Source organism: Periophthalmus magnuspinnatus, chromosome 10 (genome assembly GCF_009829125.3).
Source record: "Periophthalmus magnuspinnatus isolate fPerMag1 chromosome 10, fPerMag1.2.pri, whole genome shotgun sequence".
Taxonomy (NCBI): Eukaryota; Metazoa; Chordata; class Actinopteri; order Gobiiformes; family Gobiidae; genus Periophthalmus; species Periophthalmus magnuspinnatus.
Genome location: NC_047135.1, coordinates 31,626,809 through 31,643,837, shown reverse-complemented (window position 1 = coordinate 31,643,837; position 17,029 = coordinate 31,626,809). Strand labels below are relative to the sequence as shown.

General features: G+C 39.7%; 1 protein-coding gene across 3 annotated transcripts in view; it reads left to right on the top strand.

The window, feature by feature from the left end:
• The window catches only part of dlg3 (discs, large homolog 3 (Drosophila)), a 39,740-nt gene that overhangs the window by 16,206 nt on the left and 6,505 nt on the right, over window positions 1-17,029 (top strand). Inside the window, exons 2-11 of one of the 3 annotated variants that reach the window (XM_055224564.1) lie at window positions 840-893; window positions 1,191-1,241; window positions 2,721-2,845; window positions 2,960-3,129; window positions 3,205-3,341; window positions 3,882-4,028; window positions 4,509-4,669; window positions 10,351-10,507; window positions 10,607-10,709; window positions 16,301-16,415. In XM_055224564.1, the coding sequence (XP_055080539.1) occupies window positions 840-893; window positions 1,191-1,241; window positions 2,721-2,845; window positions 2,960-3,129; window positions 3,205-3,341; window positions 3,882-4,028; window positions 4,509-4,669; window positions 10,351-10,507; window positions 10,607-10,709; window positions 16,301-16,415 (1,220 nt within the window). The remainder of the gene's footprint in view (window positions 1-839; window positions 894-1,190; window positions 1,242-2,720; window positions 2,846-2,959; window positions 3,130-3,204; window positions 3,342-3,881; window positions 4,029-4,508; window positions 4,670-10,350; window positions 10,508-10,606; window positions 10,710-16,300; window positions 16,416-17,029) is intronic. The other 2 variants (XM_033973831.2, XM_055224565.1) reach the window with 2 other exon arrangements.

Genomic DNA, 17,029 nt, shown 5'->3' with positions numbered 1-17,029 from the left:
ACAGGGTGAAGCAGGTCAACTATTAGAAGACAGCATCCTTCCGTGATTCGCATGACCATTTGCTCAACACAAAATAATAATCTGTAAGAGAGTAGTATTACCGCTTTTCCACTGCTGTGAAAGAAAATATGTATTGGCTTCTTGGACACAGATTGTATCCGTCTACATTGATGCAGAGGTGAGAAGGTGAGGACACGAGCAGCAGTTAGTGATTTTCTCTCCATTGTTGGACATAAGGAAATGTGAGGGCCTAGAGCAGCACTGTCAGCACCCAGGCTGTTCAATCAAATCAATAATAAGTAGATTATCAGTGCTCATGGTGAGACCAAAGCCGTCAAACACATCCACTATGTGTTTATATTATTAAACTGTTGGACCGTCTTGTGTGTAGTAGTACTCAAAACACATAATGAAATAAAGATGATCTTTTTGAAACAACTAATATTGTAGTACCTATGTGTTTTAATCAATAATTGCCAGCACATAATAAATCTACTTTATTTGTCTACCCTGCAGTGTTATGTACATTAGAAAATGATCCACAACTGTGTGATACAGGCCTACGTTTTTGTATTCATGATTCCAGGTTACAATAGCTTACACATAGTGATGACTGTAGTGCAGTGGAAGTGAAGCAGAGAGAAGCTCTGAAACACATGTTTGTTTTATGAGGTGACCACAGGATGCCTCTTAATAAACTGTGGTCTCTGTGCCCCAGTCCTCATTCGCGCCTGTCACACCTTCATTCCGCCTCAGCCTTGTTCCCATGGCGTCCCTAGCGATAGGATGTGTGCTGCTAGCCTCACACTCACATAATATGTATCTCTTCATATTCACAGGCTAACCCTCCCCCCATCATCGTCAACGCAGACTCACTAGATGCAGGCCCTTATGTAAGTATCTGTTCTCGCTGTCTCTGTACAGTATACGTCTCTCCCGCTCACAGTCCCTCAGCGGCCGTGCATTCGTGTGTGCTCTACATGTTTGTGTGTAACATGCTGTGTGACACACAACTTCTTATGCATTTACAAAACTATAGCCTGGCTTTTTATAAAGACATGTTGTTTTTATGTGGGGGAAATTGGGTCAACACTGTTAAATGATGCAACATATTTGGTGGTTTTCTGTAAAGAAAATATTTTGTTTCAAAATTATTTTTTTAATGAAAGCTATTTTTTGCTTTTTTACAGGTCAATGGGAGTGATGGGATGTATAAATATGAAGAAATTATTCTTGAAAGGGTGAGTTTTTGACTACTGCCTTCTCTATATTCATTCTTTTTTTTGGCTTAATTTCTGGCATGGGATTTAGTTTTCTCTCCACTAGGGGGTAGTAAGTATGTGTTTTCTTTACACACACAGAAGTCTCCAAATCATATATGAAGTAAAAGTGCAGCTGTTATATCTAGCTTTGAAAGTGTTGTGTCTCATGAGAATGACCAGAGTAACAACACTATTGTCCTCATGCTCATGTCAGTAGACACCAAATGTAAAGTGCTCTTCTCTACAATAGTTCTGCAGTCAGCTTTGCTCTTGTCAGTTGTGGTTCAGCAAAGCTATATTGTGCAGCTTTCATTATTCCTCCCACACAAAATCCCCTACAAATCTGTATTAGATGTGCAGCATAATTATGTCCCTGCTCGTAAGTGGCATGTAGTGAAATAAACTATGTCAAAGTCACTCAAATAATGGCAATAGTTGGTGGTAGGTACTTCCCAGCCACTCACTGGGAGCCCTTAGTCTCTCTGTGTCTTAATTTGCTTAGACTGTTGCTCATTAATTATAGAAAATAATAAAGTGAAGCCTTTTCTCAGCTGTCTTGTTTGTGGCCTGTCTCTTAGGCCATGATAGGTGCCGTGCATCTAGTATGCACCAGATCTGCTTCCACATGATATTGTATATTCAGGGACAGGAAGGAGAGGACTATCTGCCTTCTCACAAGGATAACTTGTGTCACCCGTCATTTGTTTTACACTAGAAATTCTCTGTAGAACAGTACATCTACTCACACCTCTGGATAGAAATGAATGTGACATAATGGCACAGAGTGGTCTTCACTGTTAGATAATTCAGTAGGTTATGTTCGTTGGTTTCAATCATTTATGGAATAACCAAAGATATGTGAAGCCTAGAGGAATTTTCATTTTCTATCACTATTAAAGCAGACCTATTATGCAAAATTGACTTTCTAAAGCTTGTAACCATGTTATAGTTATTTCCCCTCACCATTTAATCACCTGAATTTGTATTAGTTATGAGTTATTCGTGCATGTTTGAGCAGTCGTTAATCGATTATTTTCAAGATGCCATTTTGTCAATCAATGCTCGTTGTAACGGTAGCTGCTTTGTCCTTACCTCTCCAATTTTATGTTCTTAATCAGTGATACCTGTAGGATTTGGCAGTGTCGTTTACTCATTTGAAATGTGCAACACAATCTGCAGCTATACATCAGGGGTGCAGACAGCTACACGGCACTTTGTTGTGATGACATTTACATGACATGGGCTTCCAATGGGCACCGTAGTTTTCTAATGTGGAAGTCAGCAGACTTGAATGAATATTGCAATTTTAAAATGTCCAGATTATAACATAATAATCCACGGGTGTCATAGATTATAACTGTATAGCAGACATATAGCACAGTACGTCTTCTTTAACTTTTTATGATATTTAACAAAATTTGTAAATGTTATAAAGTGTTCATTTTAACATGTTTGCAGGGAAATTCTGGTTTGGGATTTAGCATTGCGGGAGGAATAGATAATCCTCACATTCCAGATGACCCGGGAATTTTTATTACAAAGATCATACCCGGGGGAGCTGCTGCTATGGATGGGAGACTGGGGTGAGCTCTTCATTATTTATCTTGTCATTTATTATATTCTCCACAAGCGTATTTGAACGTTCTAACTTGTAGCCATACTATGATTGGATGTGAATAGCATACTTTTCTTTACAGAGTGAATGACTGTGTGCTGCGTGTGAACGAGGTGGATGTCTCTGAGGTGGTGCATAGTCGGGCTGTGGAGGCGCTGAAAGAGGCGGGGCCTGTAGTCAGACTGCTTGTGCGTAGAAGACAAGCTCCACCTGAGACTATCCTGGAAGTCAACCTGCTCAAAGGGCCCAAAGGTATTCACAAAGCAAACCTAAGAAAATACCTCAGGTATTCAATACTAAAAACATGTATTTGTCCCTTTACATAAGGATTAGGATTTAGCATCGCTGGAGGAATCGGGAACCAACACATTCCTGGCGATAACAGCATCTATATTACAAAAATCATTGAAGGAGGAGCTGCCCAGAAAGATGGACGCTTGCAAACTGGAGACCGTCTGTTGGCTGTAGGAATAATTATATTTATAAAATCCTGTAACTGTAATATATTATATTATTATTGATATTATAGTATTTTAATTGAATTAACTTTTGTCATCCCCTTTACAACATTTCTAAATAAACCCTTGTGTACATGCCACAAACTAATAATCAAAACTATATTCACATCAAACAGTAGATATGAATTGTCTGCCTACTGTTTCATTTGCATTTTAGTTGTGTTACTTTGCCTCTGATGCTGATTCAAAATAGCTCCTTTCATTTCTTTTGTGTGGTTATGGCAGGTTATTACCATATACCAGAGGTGCAAAATCACACTTGACTGACATTTTCGGGTGTACTGCTGCATTAATCATTTAGAAAAACATCAAAAACACTGACAAACCTCTACCCACTGACAGTGACATATTAATGCACAGTATACAAAGCATTTTATTTGCTGTAGAAATCAAATAGCTTCACCTATGATTCATGGTTGTGTCGGCTGGTGTGATGGTCAGTGTTGTCATGGAAAATCAAATTTTCTTCCACTTCTTGCCAATCAGGTGAACAACATTGTACTGCAAGACGTGCGTCATGAGGAGGCAGTGGCAGCGCTCAAAAACACCTCAGATATGGTTTATCTCAAAGTGGCCAAACCGGGACCTGTGCATCTTAATGACATGTATGCGCCTCCAGACTACTCAAGCAGTACGTATCTATATCTCCCTGTAACTTCCATTTTCCTTGTATCATTTGCATGTGAAACTCCAAATCCAAGGACCTGTTTTTGTTATATCCTTCAAAATTAGAAACATGGTGTGTTCTCTCCCAAAATTTAACACCCACATAGTGTATATGGGTGTGTGTCTGGGCACACATTCCTCTCAACTACTTTCTCATCCTCCCACTGAGAGCTCACAGTTTCTCACATCCCACCTGCTTCTGAGAGCCATACAGTGAAGTTGCAGCGTGTCAAACATCTACAGAGCTGCAGCCATAACTGCTGCTAGTCCTGGCTTTGATTTTGTGCATTTGTTTAGGTGAACTTATGTTGGGATATAGTGGATTCCAGGACTAGCAAGGTTTCAATAGAATTATTTAAATAACAAAAGATTTCTCTCTCACAGAATAACTGTGAACTCTTTTCTGTTGTTTTGAATTGTAATCATTCTTTTTTTTCCTCTACTGGTCTGGCCCTCCCTCCAGCCTTCCCCACTATGGTAGACAACCACGTCAGTCACAACTACATGGGTGCTATGGAGCCCAAGCCAGTCTACCCACCATCCCAGGTCACCCCATCCAGGTACTCGCCGGTTCCTCGACACATGATGGGAGAGGAAGACTTCACAAGGTAGGTGTTTGAGTTGTGTGATTATGATTGATGGGTATACAGTTAAGTAATATATAACCCAGTTATCTGTAATTTACAGGCAACTTGAGTTCTACTGTAAGTGCTGATTTAGTGTACTTGGGCTATTAGTTTTAGTCTGTTTAGGTTCAGTTGTAAATGCTTTTGTTATGTTGATCACATGAGACATTTGACAGCGTGAAAAAAATCTTTTGCAAAGTAAATGTGTTGTTTAGTTGAGCATATTTTGCCTCTCAGAGACTGGTAGTAGTAACTGATTGCTGTGTGCTGACCAAAAGCTTTGTAGTGTCCTCATGTTACTCCTTGTACTTGTTAGGACTTTGCTGTAACCTTTGATCTTCTAACTAAGTACTGGATCTGAAGTGGCATTCATAGAGACTTGACTGGAGTATCCCATGAGGCTTGAGTCATTTTAACCTACAGCTCTAGGGAGGAGAATCTGCCCCCTGTTTATTTTATGTGTGTATGTGTGTGTGAGTGAGTGTGTGCATGCATGCTTTGTGTACTCTGACGCTCTAATGTCCTTGTGCTAGCTGTCCTTGTCATGTATGTATGTACACTATGTCAATTGTTTGTTAGTATATGTGCCTTCTTTCTGTCCCACACTGTCCAGTTTACTGTGATTCCTGTACCCACAGCAGTGCTGAGCCTATTTACAGTGTCATCCACAAACCTGGGGACAGCAAGGTGCCCCAGGCCCTCTACAGAAGCTTGTGTTCCTCCCCTGCTCCTTTGTGCCAAGGTTCTCTCCCCTTCTCTGGCAGGTACTAACCTAGACCCTCATATCGTGCTCAGCTAACCCTCCTATGGTATTTTCCCATCTGCAATCTTAGTCTCCCCCATTTGAATATCATATATTTGAATTTAAAGAGGGACCTGTAAATTGCAGTGATGTAGAAAAATTTAAAAACAGAGATGAGGGAAGGAGGGCTGGCAAGGTGCTGTTTGTTTTTATTTTCCGTCATTTGTTCCCTGATGTTTTTGTGTGTCTGCATGTTCATGTTTGCCTGTTTTGTATGCCCTGGCTTTTTGTGCTTATAGCTTGTTGCTGCTTACTTTACGTTAAAAATGTGTTTTAATTATGTGGCTCTAAAAACAAAACAGATACTGACAGTTACCTTAATATTAAAGAACACACATTTGAACACACGTTGTTTTACATAGCACATTGAATATCATCAAATTTCTACTACAATTCATTTGTAATGTAATTTGTATTGACTTTACACATATCTCTTCTGTCTTCATGGGAGCAGAAAATGAATTCTTACCTGCTCTTTGTAGCACATTGGCAGCACAGCTCAACAGGGGAGCAGCCCAAACCGCTCCATACTCTCACAAGCTGCTCCCTCCCATCTGTCAGGAGACACTGAGAATGTTCATGGTTACAATGAGAAAATGTTACCAGCAGTGACTTTTAAAGGGCCCAATATACCTTTTTTTTACTCTTTCTTTTGTCCCCGATTTAATTTAGTACACTGGCCTTTTTCATCAAATCCACTGTGTCTGCCTTGCATAATCCCAGACATGTTTATGTGCTTAAACAGCTGCTTTTATGTGACTCCTTGTGTTGTCCCAGAGTGTGTGTCGTCAGCGTGGATGAGGGCAAAGCATAATTCCTGAATGTGTGTGGAGACAGATACTTGTCTGTAACTTAAACATACTATAGCACTGATTAAAAGAAGCATCCAAGCAGACTACAGACTGAGTGATTCATCTATACACTGGGGAAATTACAGAATGTGCTTATGTCTGTACCCCTCACACTGTAACAGTAACATTCTGAACCAGACTGAGTACATTTACATGGCCAGTAAAAATCAGAAACTAGTGTAAATGATTAGATCTGATTTTTCGTGTGTGTGTTTACATGCACAAAATAATTATCCTCAAACACCATGCGTCAGTTAATCAATGCATTTTTGTGTAGCTGTTGTATTTGAAAGTAGTAATACAACATTAATGTTAACATTTTCTTTTTTTGCCTTTATCACACAGTTTTGCCCTGTTGGCTGAACCTGCACAGATGTGAACATTTAAAAAAAAAAAATCAGATTATGGTAGTCTCATGAGATGTAACTTTTTACATGACGTTTCAATTATCCGATCTAATAATAATATTTTTATGTGCTTGTAAACACAGCCAACTGCATCATACTGACACTTAAAACAATTGGAAGTTAAAATATTACTGCTTTCACCTGTTGTGTGTCTAACAATAGAGGGCCATTGTCTCAGACGACACTGTGGCTGACAACTGGTCTGATCCCAGTCACAACATTTGAGCCTCCAGCTCTGTCTGAGAGGCAGACAGCTTCATTGGCTCCTAGTCTTGAGGGGTCATCTCCATTGGATGCCATTAGTAATAAGAGACTTCCATAGGAGCTGCCTTGTTGAAGAATGACTCAGAGCCTGTATCGTCCTATGTACACACTCCTTGGTGGCGTCACAAAATACAAAAAACACCCACCCCCTCCTCATTTTGCAGCAGATTTAATGTCTCTTTTCTGTCTGGGTTGTGATTAATATGCGGTCACATGTGTCCTGGCTTGAGCCCAGTTTAGTCCTCATGTAGACTTGCTTTGGTCCTAGTTTTGATTTTCGTCATGCCAGGTTTAGTTCCAGGTTTATTCCTTATGAATGTGGATAAATGATTAAACATTTACTGGTATTATATGCATAAAAAATGTTGAATAATTTATTATGCATATAAAATATTTGTTATCATTTATAATAATAACAGCAACATTTAATTTCCTCTCTTGTGTCTAATTATAAAGTGTAGGAGTAGGGAGGTACTAGTAGGGATAAGGTTAGGGTTAGGGAGCCAAATACTAATCTAAGTGTGAGCGCCACATGTACATCCATTCACAACAGTGTAAGGTATCAAGCAAAACACAACACACAGGCAAGAGTAGTCACATGAGAACTTGTGACCAATATATAACTTTATCAAAGGCATTAAATTTGAATGTTCATATTGATAACATTCTTTTCACCTGGCCTGTATGAAAAGAACAGCAAAGATGAGGGTCTCATGTTCACTTAAGTTTAGTTTTATAGTCCTTGAACAAAAGTGCTGCACCTGCGGATGGCTGTAAATGGTTGGTTCCAAACTAGTTCACTCTTCAGTGTTGAGAGGGACACCATGCTACTCTAGAGTTTTTAAAAAGCATAATACATACACACACACAGACACAGACATACATACACACACACACCCCCCCACAGACATACACACACATACATACACACACAGACACACCCCCACATACAGACATACACACACATACATACGTACAGACACACACACATACATACATACAGACATACATACAGACATACACACCCCTACATACACACACACAGACACACCCCCACACACATACATACAGACTTACACACAAATACATACATACAGACAGACATACACACACACAGACACACCCCTACATACATACAGACATACACACACATACATACATACAGACATACACACACATACAGACACACACACACATACAGACATACACACACATACATACATACAGACAGACAGACATACACACACACAGACACACACACACACATACATGCATACAGACATACACACACAGACAGACAGTCAGAGAGACATACACACACGCACACATATACATACATACATTCACACATACACACACACATACATATATACATACACACACATACATACAGACATACACACGCACACATATATACATACACACACATAGATACATACATACATACACATACATACATACACACATACACACACATACATACACACACATACATACACACATATACATACAGACATACACACACATACATACAGACATACACACATACACACACACACCCCCACACATACATACACACACATATATACATACATACACACATACATACATACATACATACACATACACACACATACACATACATACATACATACACACATACACACACATACACATACATACATACATACACACACATACATACATGCATATTATGTATAAAAAATTTGCAGCATAATAATCTTTTACTAGAAAGTCAAACTGACGGTGCAGATGGTGTTGTGTGCACTACTGGACAAGGAAAGAGACTTGGATAAACTTGAGTTTGCATTCTGGTCATTCCAGCTGTGCGTCAGAGTAGGATGGCTCTGCCTTCATTGTATAAAGTGGACCTAGATCATTTTATGGACATGTTAGGGTTAAGTATCAAGCTTGTGATGGGGAGAAAGGGTTTTTGACAGCTAAGGAGCTGCTTCCCATCACAGCACACAAAGATGTGATAGGCCTTGAACACAAGAGCTTCTAAATGTGGAGCAGCTCTAGGTGTAAGGCCAGTGAACAAGAGGAGCAGAGCGTACATGTACTTTGGACAATGCGCCGCTGACACCATGTTCACGGTCAATATCTCTTCATCCATGCCGATGGTGTGGACCCAGCCTGAGTGCGCAGTTAGAAAATGCTCTTTTGGAAGAAAGTATGGAATCCCTATGCAAAGGTAACTCATTATCTGCACTTGATAAAGAGGTCAGCATGGAAGATACTTGCTTGTTTTAACTTTAAATATTTCTATAGCATGTTACATTTCATTTGTTTTGTAATAGAATAATAAATATTGTGTAATTAACTTGTTTTAGTGTGACATGTGTGGTTTCTAACTGAAGGTCATGTGTGTGCTGTCTGTATGGATCATATGGCTAAACATGATCATACAACCTTCTTTGGGCACATCATGAAATACTGTATGACTATCCATGGCACTCGCTCTTCATCTCCATAAGTGAGCGTTCACATTTTCCAGGCAGTCCTTGGTATGAGACTGGGAGTGGAATGCTGCCTATGATAGTTTTAACAGCAAGTAAAAGAGTGGCCATTAGCGAGTATGAATCGCTCCTATGAACCACAAGCTCTCAAGTGTAGACCACTAATCTGAACCATGCAGTTTGCTCGCTTAGAGGAAAGAGTATGTTTTTGTACATCTAGGTCAGGAATGTACGTATATGCTGTGTGTATTTTTTGCAAAATGAAGATGGACTTCTTAGGTGTGTTGTTAAAGCACTTTTGCTAAACCAGTAGTGATTTAGACTGTGTATCTTAAAACTGTGGCTGCCTAATCTGCTAGCTGGAGGATGAGTCATAGTCGCCAAAGCCGAGCTCCATGGCTTTGTTGAGCACTGTGTCTGTGAGTGTTAATAAGAGGGGGTGTTTAAGTATGTGTATATTTCCATGAGATGACAAACATAATGTACTTTAGCAAATAACTGGGACTGTGATTCAACGTGCTTTCTTTATTGTGTTATTAAATATGAAGAAAAAGTATTTTTGTCTCAGGTTATATATTGCAGCTAGATCTTTTCTGCATTCTTTCAGCTATTCCCACTGATTTCTCCAAGGAATAATAGCATAATGTAATTTATTTTTTGTGTGTGTGTGGGGTGGGGGGCACCACAGTCCCCCCATTTACACAGTTACATTAAAATAACATTTTTCAGATTGCATTAAGCAAAAACTCTAGTAGCTTTGATATGTTCAATATTATACTAACTTTATTTAGGCCTTTATGCCTTCACATCTGCTTACACGTATCCATTGTTTTTCTTCTCCTGTCGCTTTAATCAACAGGGAGCCCAGGAAGGTGCTGCTCCACAAAGGCTCCACAGGCCTAGGCTTTAACATCGTTGGTGGGGAGGACGGCGAGGGTATCTTCGTCTCCTTTATCCTGGCAGGAGGACCTGCTGACCTGAGTGGAGAGCTGAGGAGGGGCGACAGAATTCTTTCTGTTAGTACCCCAAAGCCCAAATTTGAACACAACAATAGAGCCCTCCTTTGTGTCATACATACAAACTTCTGCTCTAACTCTAAATTTGGGGTGTTGCAGGTGAACGGCGTCAACCTAAGGAATGCCACCCATGAACAGGCAGCTGCTGCACTAAAGAGGGCTGGACAGACGGTCACCATAATTGCTCAGTACAGACCAGAAGGTGAGTTTGTTTAATAATATGTTGTGCAAACTGAATGCATGTGGATTGCTAGTGGCTCCCTAATTTAAGTTTTTCTACATTTTTTTTATGCATAAAATGTCTATTACTTACATACGAAATAGACTTGTGGAGTAGAAACATTGCCTACATTATAAAGGGACTTGCAATGCCCTGACAATCATAAATTAAAAAAAAGATCAGAGTAACTTTATTTCTGTTTACTCTCCTTTTGAACAATTTCGGGCTTACACAATTCAGTACATGTATCTAAGACCTATGGAAACATAGCATGGTTTATACATGGGGTTTGGTTATTTTAGGCTGCATAAAATAGACTGCTGCTAGATTCTTTCATTTGAATCATTTCTTAGTGTTGTGTTATGCAAAAACCTCCTTTTGAGAAACTAAATATAACTGTTTCGAGTTTGATGCATAAAATGTCTATTACTTACATACAAAATAGACTTGCGGAGTAGAAAGCGACTTGCAATGCCCTGACAATCATAAAAAAATTTTTTTTTTTAAAGATCAGAGTAAATGAGAGTTTATTTCTGCTTTCTCTCCTTTTGAACAATTTCGGGCTTACACAATTCAACACATGCATTTAAGTCCTGTGTAAATGTTCCTATGTCCCTTATTATGAAATGCATACATGGGATTTGGACTTGCAATGCCCTGATAATCATAAAATAAAATAAAAAAAGATCAGAGTAACTTTTACACAATTCAGCACATGAAGTCCTATGTAAACATCAGTATGGTTTATGTTCCTTAAATGAAATGCATGGTGTGGTTTATACATGGGATTTGGTTATTTTAGTCTGCATAAAATACCGGTAGACTGCTGCTAGATTATTTCATTTGAATCGTTTCTTAGTCATACAAAAACCTCCTTTTGAGAAACTAACTATAACTGTTTGGAGTTTGATGCATAACATATCTATTACTTACATACAAAACAGACTTGTGGAGTAGAAACATTGCCTACATTATAAATGGACTTGCAATGCCCTGATAAAATAAAAAAAATAAATTAAATAAAAAAGATCAGAGTTACTTTTACACAATTCAGCACATGCATCTAAGTGTAAGTGTGGTTTATGTTCCTTATTATGAAATGCATACATGAGATTTGGTTATTTTAGTCTGCATAAAATAGACTGCTGATAAATTCTTTCATTTGAATCGTTTCTTAGTCATACAAAAACCTCCTTTTGAGAAACTAACTATAACTGTTTGGAGTTTGATGCATAAAATATTTATTACTTACATACAATACAGACTTGTGGAGTAGAAACATTGCCTACATTATAAATGGACTTGCAATGCCCTGATAAAATAAAAAAAATAAATTAAATAAAAAAGATCAGAGTAACTTTTACACAATTCAGCACATGCATCTAAGTGTAAGTGTGGTTTATGTTCCTTATTATGAAATGCATACATGAGATTTGGTTATTTTAGTCTGCATAAAATAGACTGCTGATAGATTCTTTCATTTGAATCGCTTCTTAGTCATACAAAAACCTCCTTTTGAGAAACTACCTATAACTGTTTGGAGTTACTGGAGTTAGTCACTGCATACGTTGGACTGTGTGTGTGTGTGTTGTCCATGGGAGTAAATAAGATCTTATTATAGAGCCATGCCGTTGTCCAGTAAATGAGTGCAGTCCCTGTGATAGGTCCATAGCAGCTCTGTGGTGCAGTATTCACGTTCAGGGGCGGCTCTTGTGCTCGCAGCAGCTCAATAGACCGAAGAGCGCGAGGCGGGCAAACGAAAACGCTGCGGTCCTTCCCTGTTCAGACCCGCCGCCGCTGGGTGTGTGGTGGACCCGGAGCACCATGTTTACCGGACACTAACGCCTCTCATTCGGTCCAACACTGCAGTCTGGGGCGCTTTTAATGAGAGAAACGCGGGTTAAAACGCGGTTAAAACTTTTATCTGCCTCCCAGCCTGTGCGCGGATGGGGGATGGGCTCCGTAAAACAACAGCAAAGAAGCCGCATGAACTCCCTTATGGCTGGATAAAGAAACTAACACCCGGGAGAGGCAAATAAAAGACACACGTGAGCTAACGTCAGGTGAGAATTTGAGGAAACGAACGGTTGAACCAACGGCAGGTAAATGCTAACGGCTGTGCGGCGCAGGTAAATGCTAACGGCTACTGTGATCGTTAACCTGGGTTTAACCTGTTGTGCACTTCTGGATTTGAAACTCCCCAGTGACTTTTAAGGCCTATTTTGCTTTCTCTGCTTTGTTGTACGCTCAAAACTGTGGCTTAATATCGTTACTATACTTGTACTACACTTGTAAATCCATGTGGTCATTCATTTGTTTCATTCGGACTAACGTTTTTTCTTTTTCTTTTTTTTGCTCTTTGCTCCACACCTTTACCGCAAACTAGGCGTTAGCTTCGCACAGGTTGTTGGTCCGTCTCCAAGCTCATGTTAAGTTTAGTTAAAACAATCACAATCTGTTGATGTTTTACAATGAAAGGCCCAGAGAAAGCGCGTTGAAGTGTGACTAAACAGGTGTGTGTGTCACTTTTCCATGTGACATCTCTTATCCAGGCTCTTCATTTAATTTTCTGACTCAAAAATGGGAGTGAGCAGGTTAGACCAGGGCCTGTACTATCACCAGGCCTGTCACTATTATGAGTTTCCGTGTAGGCCTATGGAAATAACAAGTTGCTTCTTACATTATTAATGACATAAATTATATTGCAGGAGTTTTTGTTTGGCTGAAGCTTAAAAAGGTAACATGTCTGCAGGGTTGGGCTTTGGGCAATTCATTTCATTTTAATGGAGATTGAGATGAAGTCATTTCTGGTTGTCAATGATCAACTTCAGTGTGTCTTTTAATCCAGAGGTCGACAGCCAAAGCCCTGTCAGGAGAAGCATGTGATTTAGTGAGGATTTATACTTTGCAGGAAGGGTTGTTGTGTTCATGGCATTGAATTAAAGTGTGTCTTGTTTCTGTTCATAAAATGAGTTGAAAGATATTTTTATTTTGTTTTTGAAAAGAATAAATTAACAGCATGATTATAAAGTCATTAGAGCTCAGCCATACTGCTCTGTTGTTGTTAGTGACAAGGGAAGCTTGATCAACACAATATTGATTGACAATACTGATATTACTGAAAGGTGATTAATAAGTGCAAATGTGTATGTCTCTATATCTTTATGCTATAGTATGTTGTCTCTCACACATGACACATAATTGTAATATTGAAGTGCTTGAAGGGGACATTTGTTTATTAAACCAAATCATGCTTAAACGCTCTTTGTAAAGCATTTATCTGTTGGTGTACAATGTCTAACTACTCTGAACACAGAAACCCACGGCTTGGAAATGATTAACTTCCTGCATCCGACAGTTGCCTGAGATATGTTCAGTGGGCAACTGTAATGATCTGAAAGTACTAGACTAGAAACCCCAGTGTGTACTATGTCGACGGGCAGTGGGGCGGAGGAAGAGGCGAGTGAAAGCTGCTAGAAGCTGGGCACGCTGCCTGCAGTGTATTCTCAGGGGCCGCGGCTCGGGCGTCTACAGACCTCTGATGGAAGGCCAGCAATGAGAGCCACTATAGGCCACAATAGAGGGACTGCAGAGGGAAGCCCACTGTGTCTGTGTCTCTGAGTCTAATGCACATTTAGCTGGAAGGAATTCAAGTGAGGGATGCTCTGTATGTCCACAATCCTGACTCTTTATGAGGTATATAATTACACTTGCGCCTTAGCTTGTCGGAAATGGGAGGGGAACTGCAGAGGAAATGTTTAACCCCTGTAGCCACTGTCAAACAAACATAGTGATAACTGTTTTGAGAGAGTGGCTGAAACGTATTTTTCTGTCATTGTGTGTTCACGGCTTAAACTATTATTGACAATAAAACTAATCATCACATTACAAATTCATGCCTGCCTTGTTACATAACTGAATGAAAAGGGAGGCTGTCCACCCCCAAAATAAAAGAAGCTGTTTGACTAATGAGGGCACAGTAGGAGCAGTAGGTCCAGAATAGTCCCAGCTTCTATTACCCATCTTCTCTTCATGTGTCATGCTGCAAATAAAGACCCTGCATTTGTTTAAAGAATACTTTAATCATACTTTAGGGAATTACTGTGAGGTTTATTCTATGTGCTTTTAAAAGAAATACACTCTTGTAAGGGCCCGTTGTAACCATTTAATAATAATCTAAGTACATTTCTATAGATTGTGGTGACTATTTCCTGAGTTTCCACAGGTCTGGTGCATTACTGCGATTCCAGGAATGTGAGTGAGTGTAGTATTTAGCTCTAATTCCAAAGCTTGTCACACCACTCTGGGCGTCAGAGGTACAAGGTTGACTTTCAGGTTGTAAAGCTGGGCATTAGTTTGCTCTTTCTGTTTAGTTACTCTTTGTCTTGTCTCTTGGCCCTTGGCCCCTCCCTCTCGGCGCCGCTCTTTTTGTTGCCGTCTCCTGTGCCTCAGAGCCAAGTGGACTCGTCTGAATGGCTGTTTCAGCGTGCTGTCACTGCTCGAGGAGTGCTGTGATGTTGCTCTTGGTTACTGGCAGTCAGGCGGTGTCTTGTTACCTCACCTTGCAGTGTCACTCTGTGTCGTACAGCTAACTGGCTGAGTAGAAACAAGGGAGGAGCCTGGGGCCACTGTTTAGTCCTGCCGAAACCTACCAGGATTGACCAGAGTTGATTGACCTAAACCATGTTTTTACACCTGCCCTGTGTCTTTCTTCTGGGAGGTTAAACTAATTTGGCTGAATCATTTCTAAAGGCATGGTTTGAGATCGTTGGGTTACACAGTACAGTAGTGGACTTTGATCGCTACGTTGCAAGAATGACTACCAACAAGCTGCGGTAGGTGTCTAATGTGTGGCCATGATAGACATTTAATGGGGATTACTTAATTCTTCTTGATCGGTTTTATTGGCTCATTATGATTGAGCGTATAACATGTTCAGCCATTACCAATATGTGTATTTTATCACATGCCCATGAACTAAAAAAACAACCTGAACATGTGTCAAACAATGGGAATGACTCTTTTATATGTAGTTTCAATACCTGGCTTTGTGTTGGCACATAAGCCAACCTTCATACTTGTTTTTCCAGCAGCATCAGCGTTTATCCAGCCGTGTGCCTAGCTCTTTCCAGTCGCCTGGCCACCAAACCCTCTGTGAGACAGGTTAATGAGAGCATGCTAAATGAGTGACTTCAGGATCATGCATACATCATCCCGGTGTTCCTGAGCACAAACTGGATTTACACTTGTGTGACTGATGGTCATGCTGTTGAAATGGTTGAAGGCCACTTTTATGCACACTAAAGGCCTTAAGTTAATTAATCAGTGCAGTTAATTTCTTAACACGAGAAATTACTGGATATGTAAGGCGGATCTGCGATAAAACATCTGTTCCTATGGTCATTAATCAGCTTAAAGATTTGCTCAACTCCCTGGTTAAAGCTGATGTTTGAGGGATAGAGTTGAGTGAAATCCAGTGTTATAAGACATGGCATTTATAAATATATCGTGTTTAAGCTGTACATTTATGAGGCTGTTTTGTTGAGTAATTGACATGTTTTCTCTTCTTTTAGAGTATAGTCGCTTCGAGTCCAAAATCCACGACCTGAGGGAGCAGATGATGAACAGCAGCATGAGCTCAGGGTCAGGGTCCCTGCGCACCAGCGAGAAACGCTCCCTCTACGTCAGGTAGCTCATTTGGTTCATAGTATTGTTTTAAAAATAAAATAAATGAACAAGTTCTTAACTATATGGACACTTCTACTACGCTGCACAGCACAGGTTGAATTATCTCAGATTGGTTGGGTACAGATTACCCCCGTGCATGTTACCAGTATGGCCTGATCACTCAGAATCATCAGGTTTTGTGTTAAATAATGCTAATCTATGTAAGTTAATATTTAGTTAAAAACACACGTCTTGAGAAAGCTTGAGACGTACTAATTAGTGGGAGTTAAATCACTTTATCACTGGATTTATCTATATATTGCATTAAAGGGGATCATGCACAATGTACTTTTTTGTTTGTTCCCTCATCAAAAAAAATCCTGAAACTGTGTTGTATTTTGTTTAATTCAAGAAGTAGTTTCAGTACTCTTCGGCACTGGGTCCTCTCCTGCCAAGCACTTTTACATTATTATTTGAATTATTGTGTTATTGTCAAAGGTCAGAAGACAGGAAGTCTCTGGTGCAAACCATCGCTGCACTTTTCTCACCTCAGTTGCATTCACTGCAAATGCATGGCTCTTTTAGCATGAATGGCTGTATTAATAATTTTTCATTCCCTTGGCTGACAGCAGATT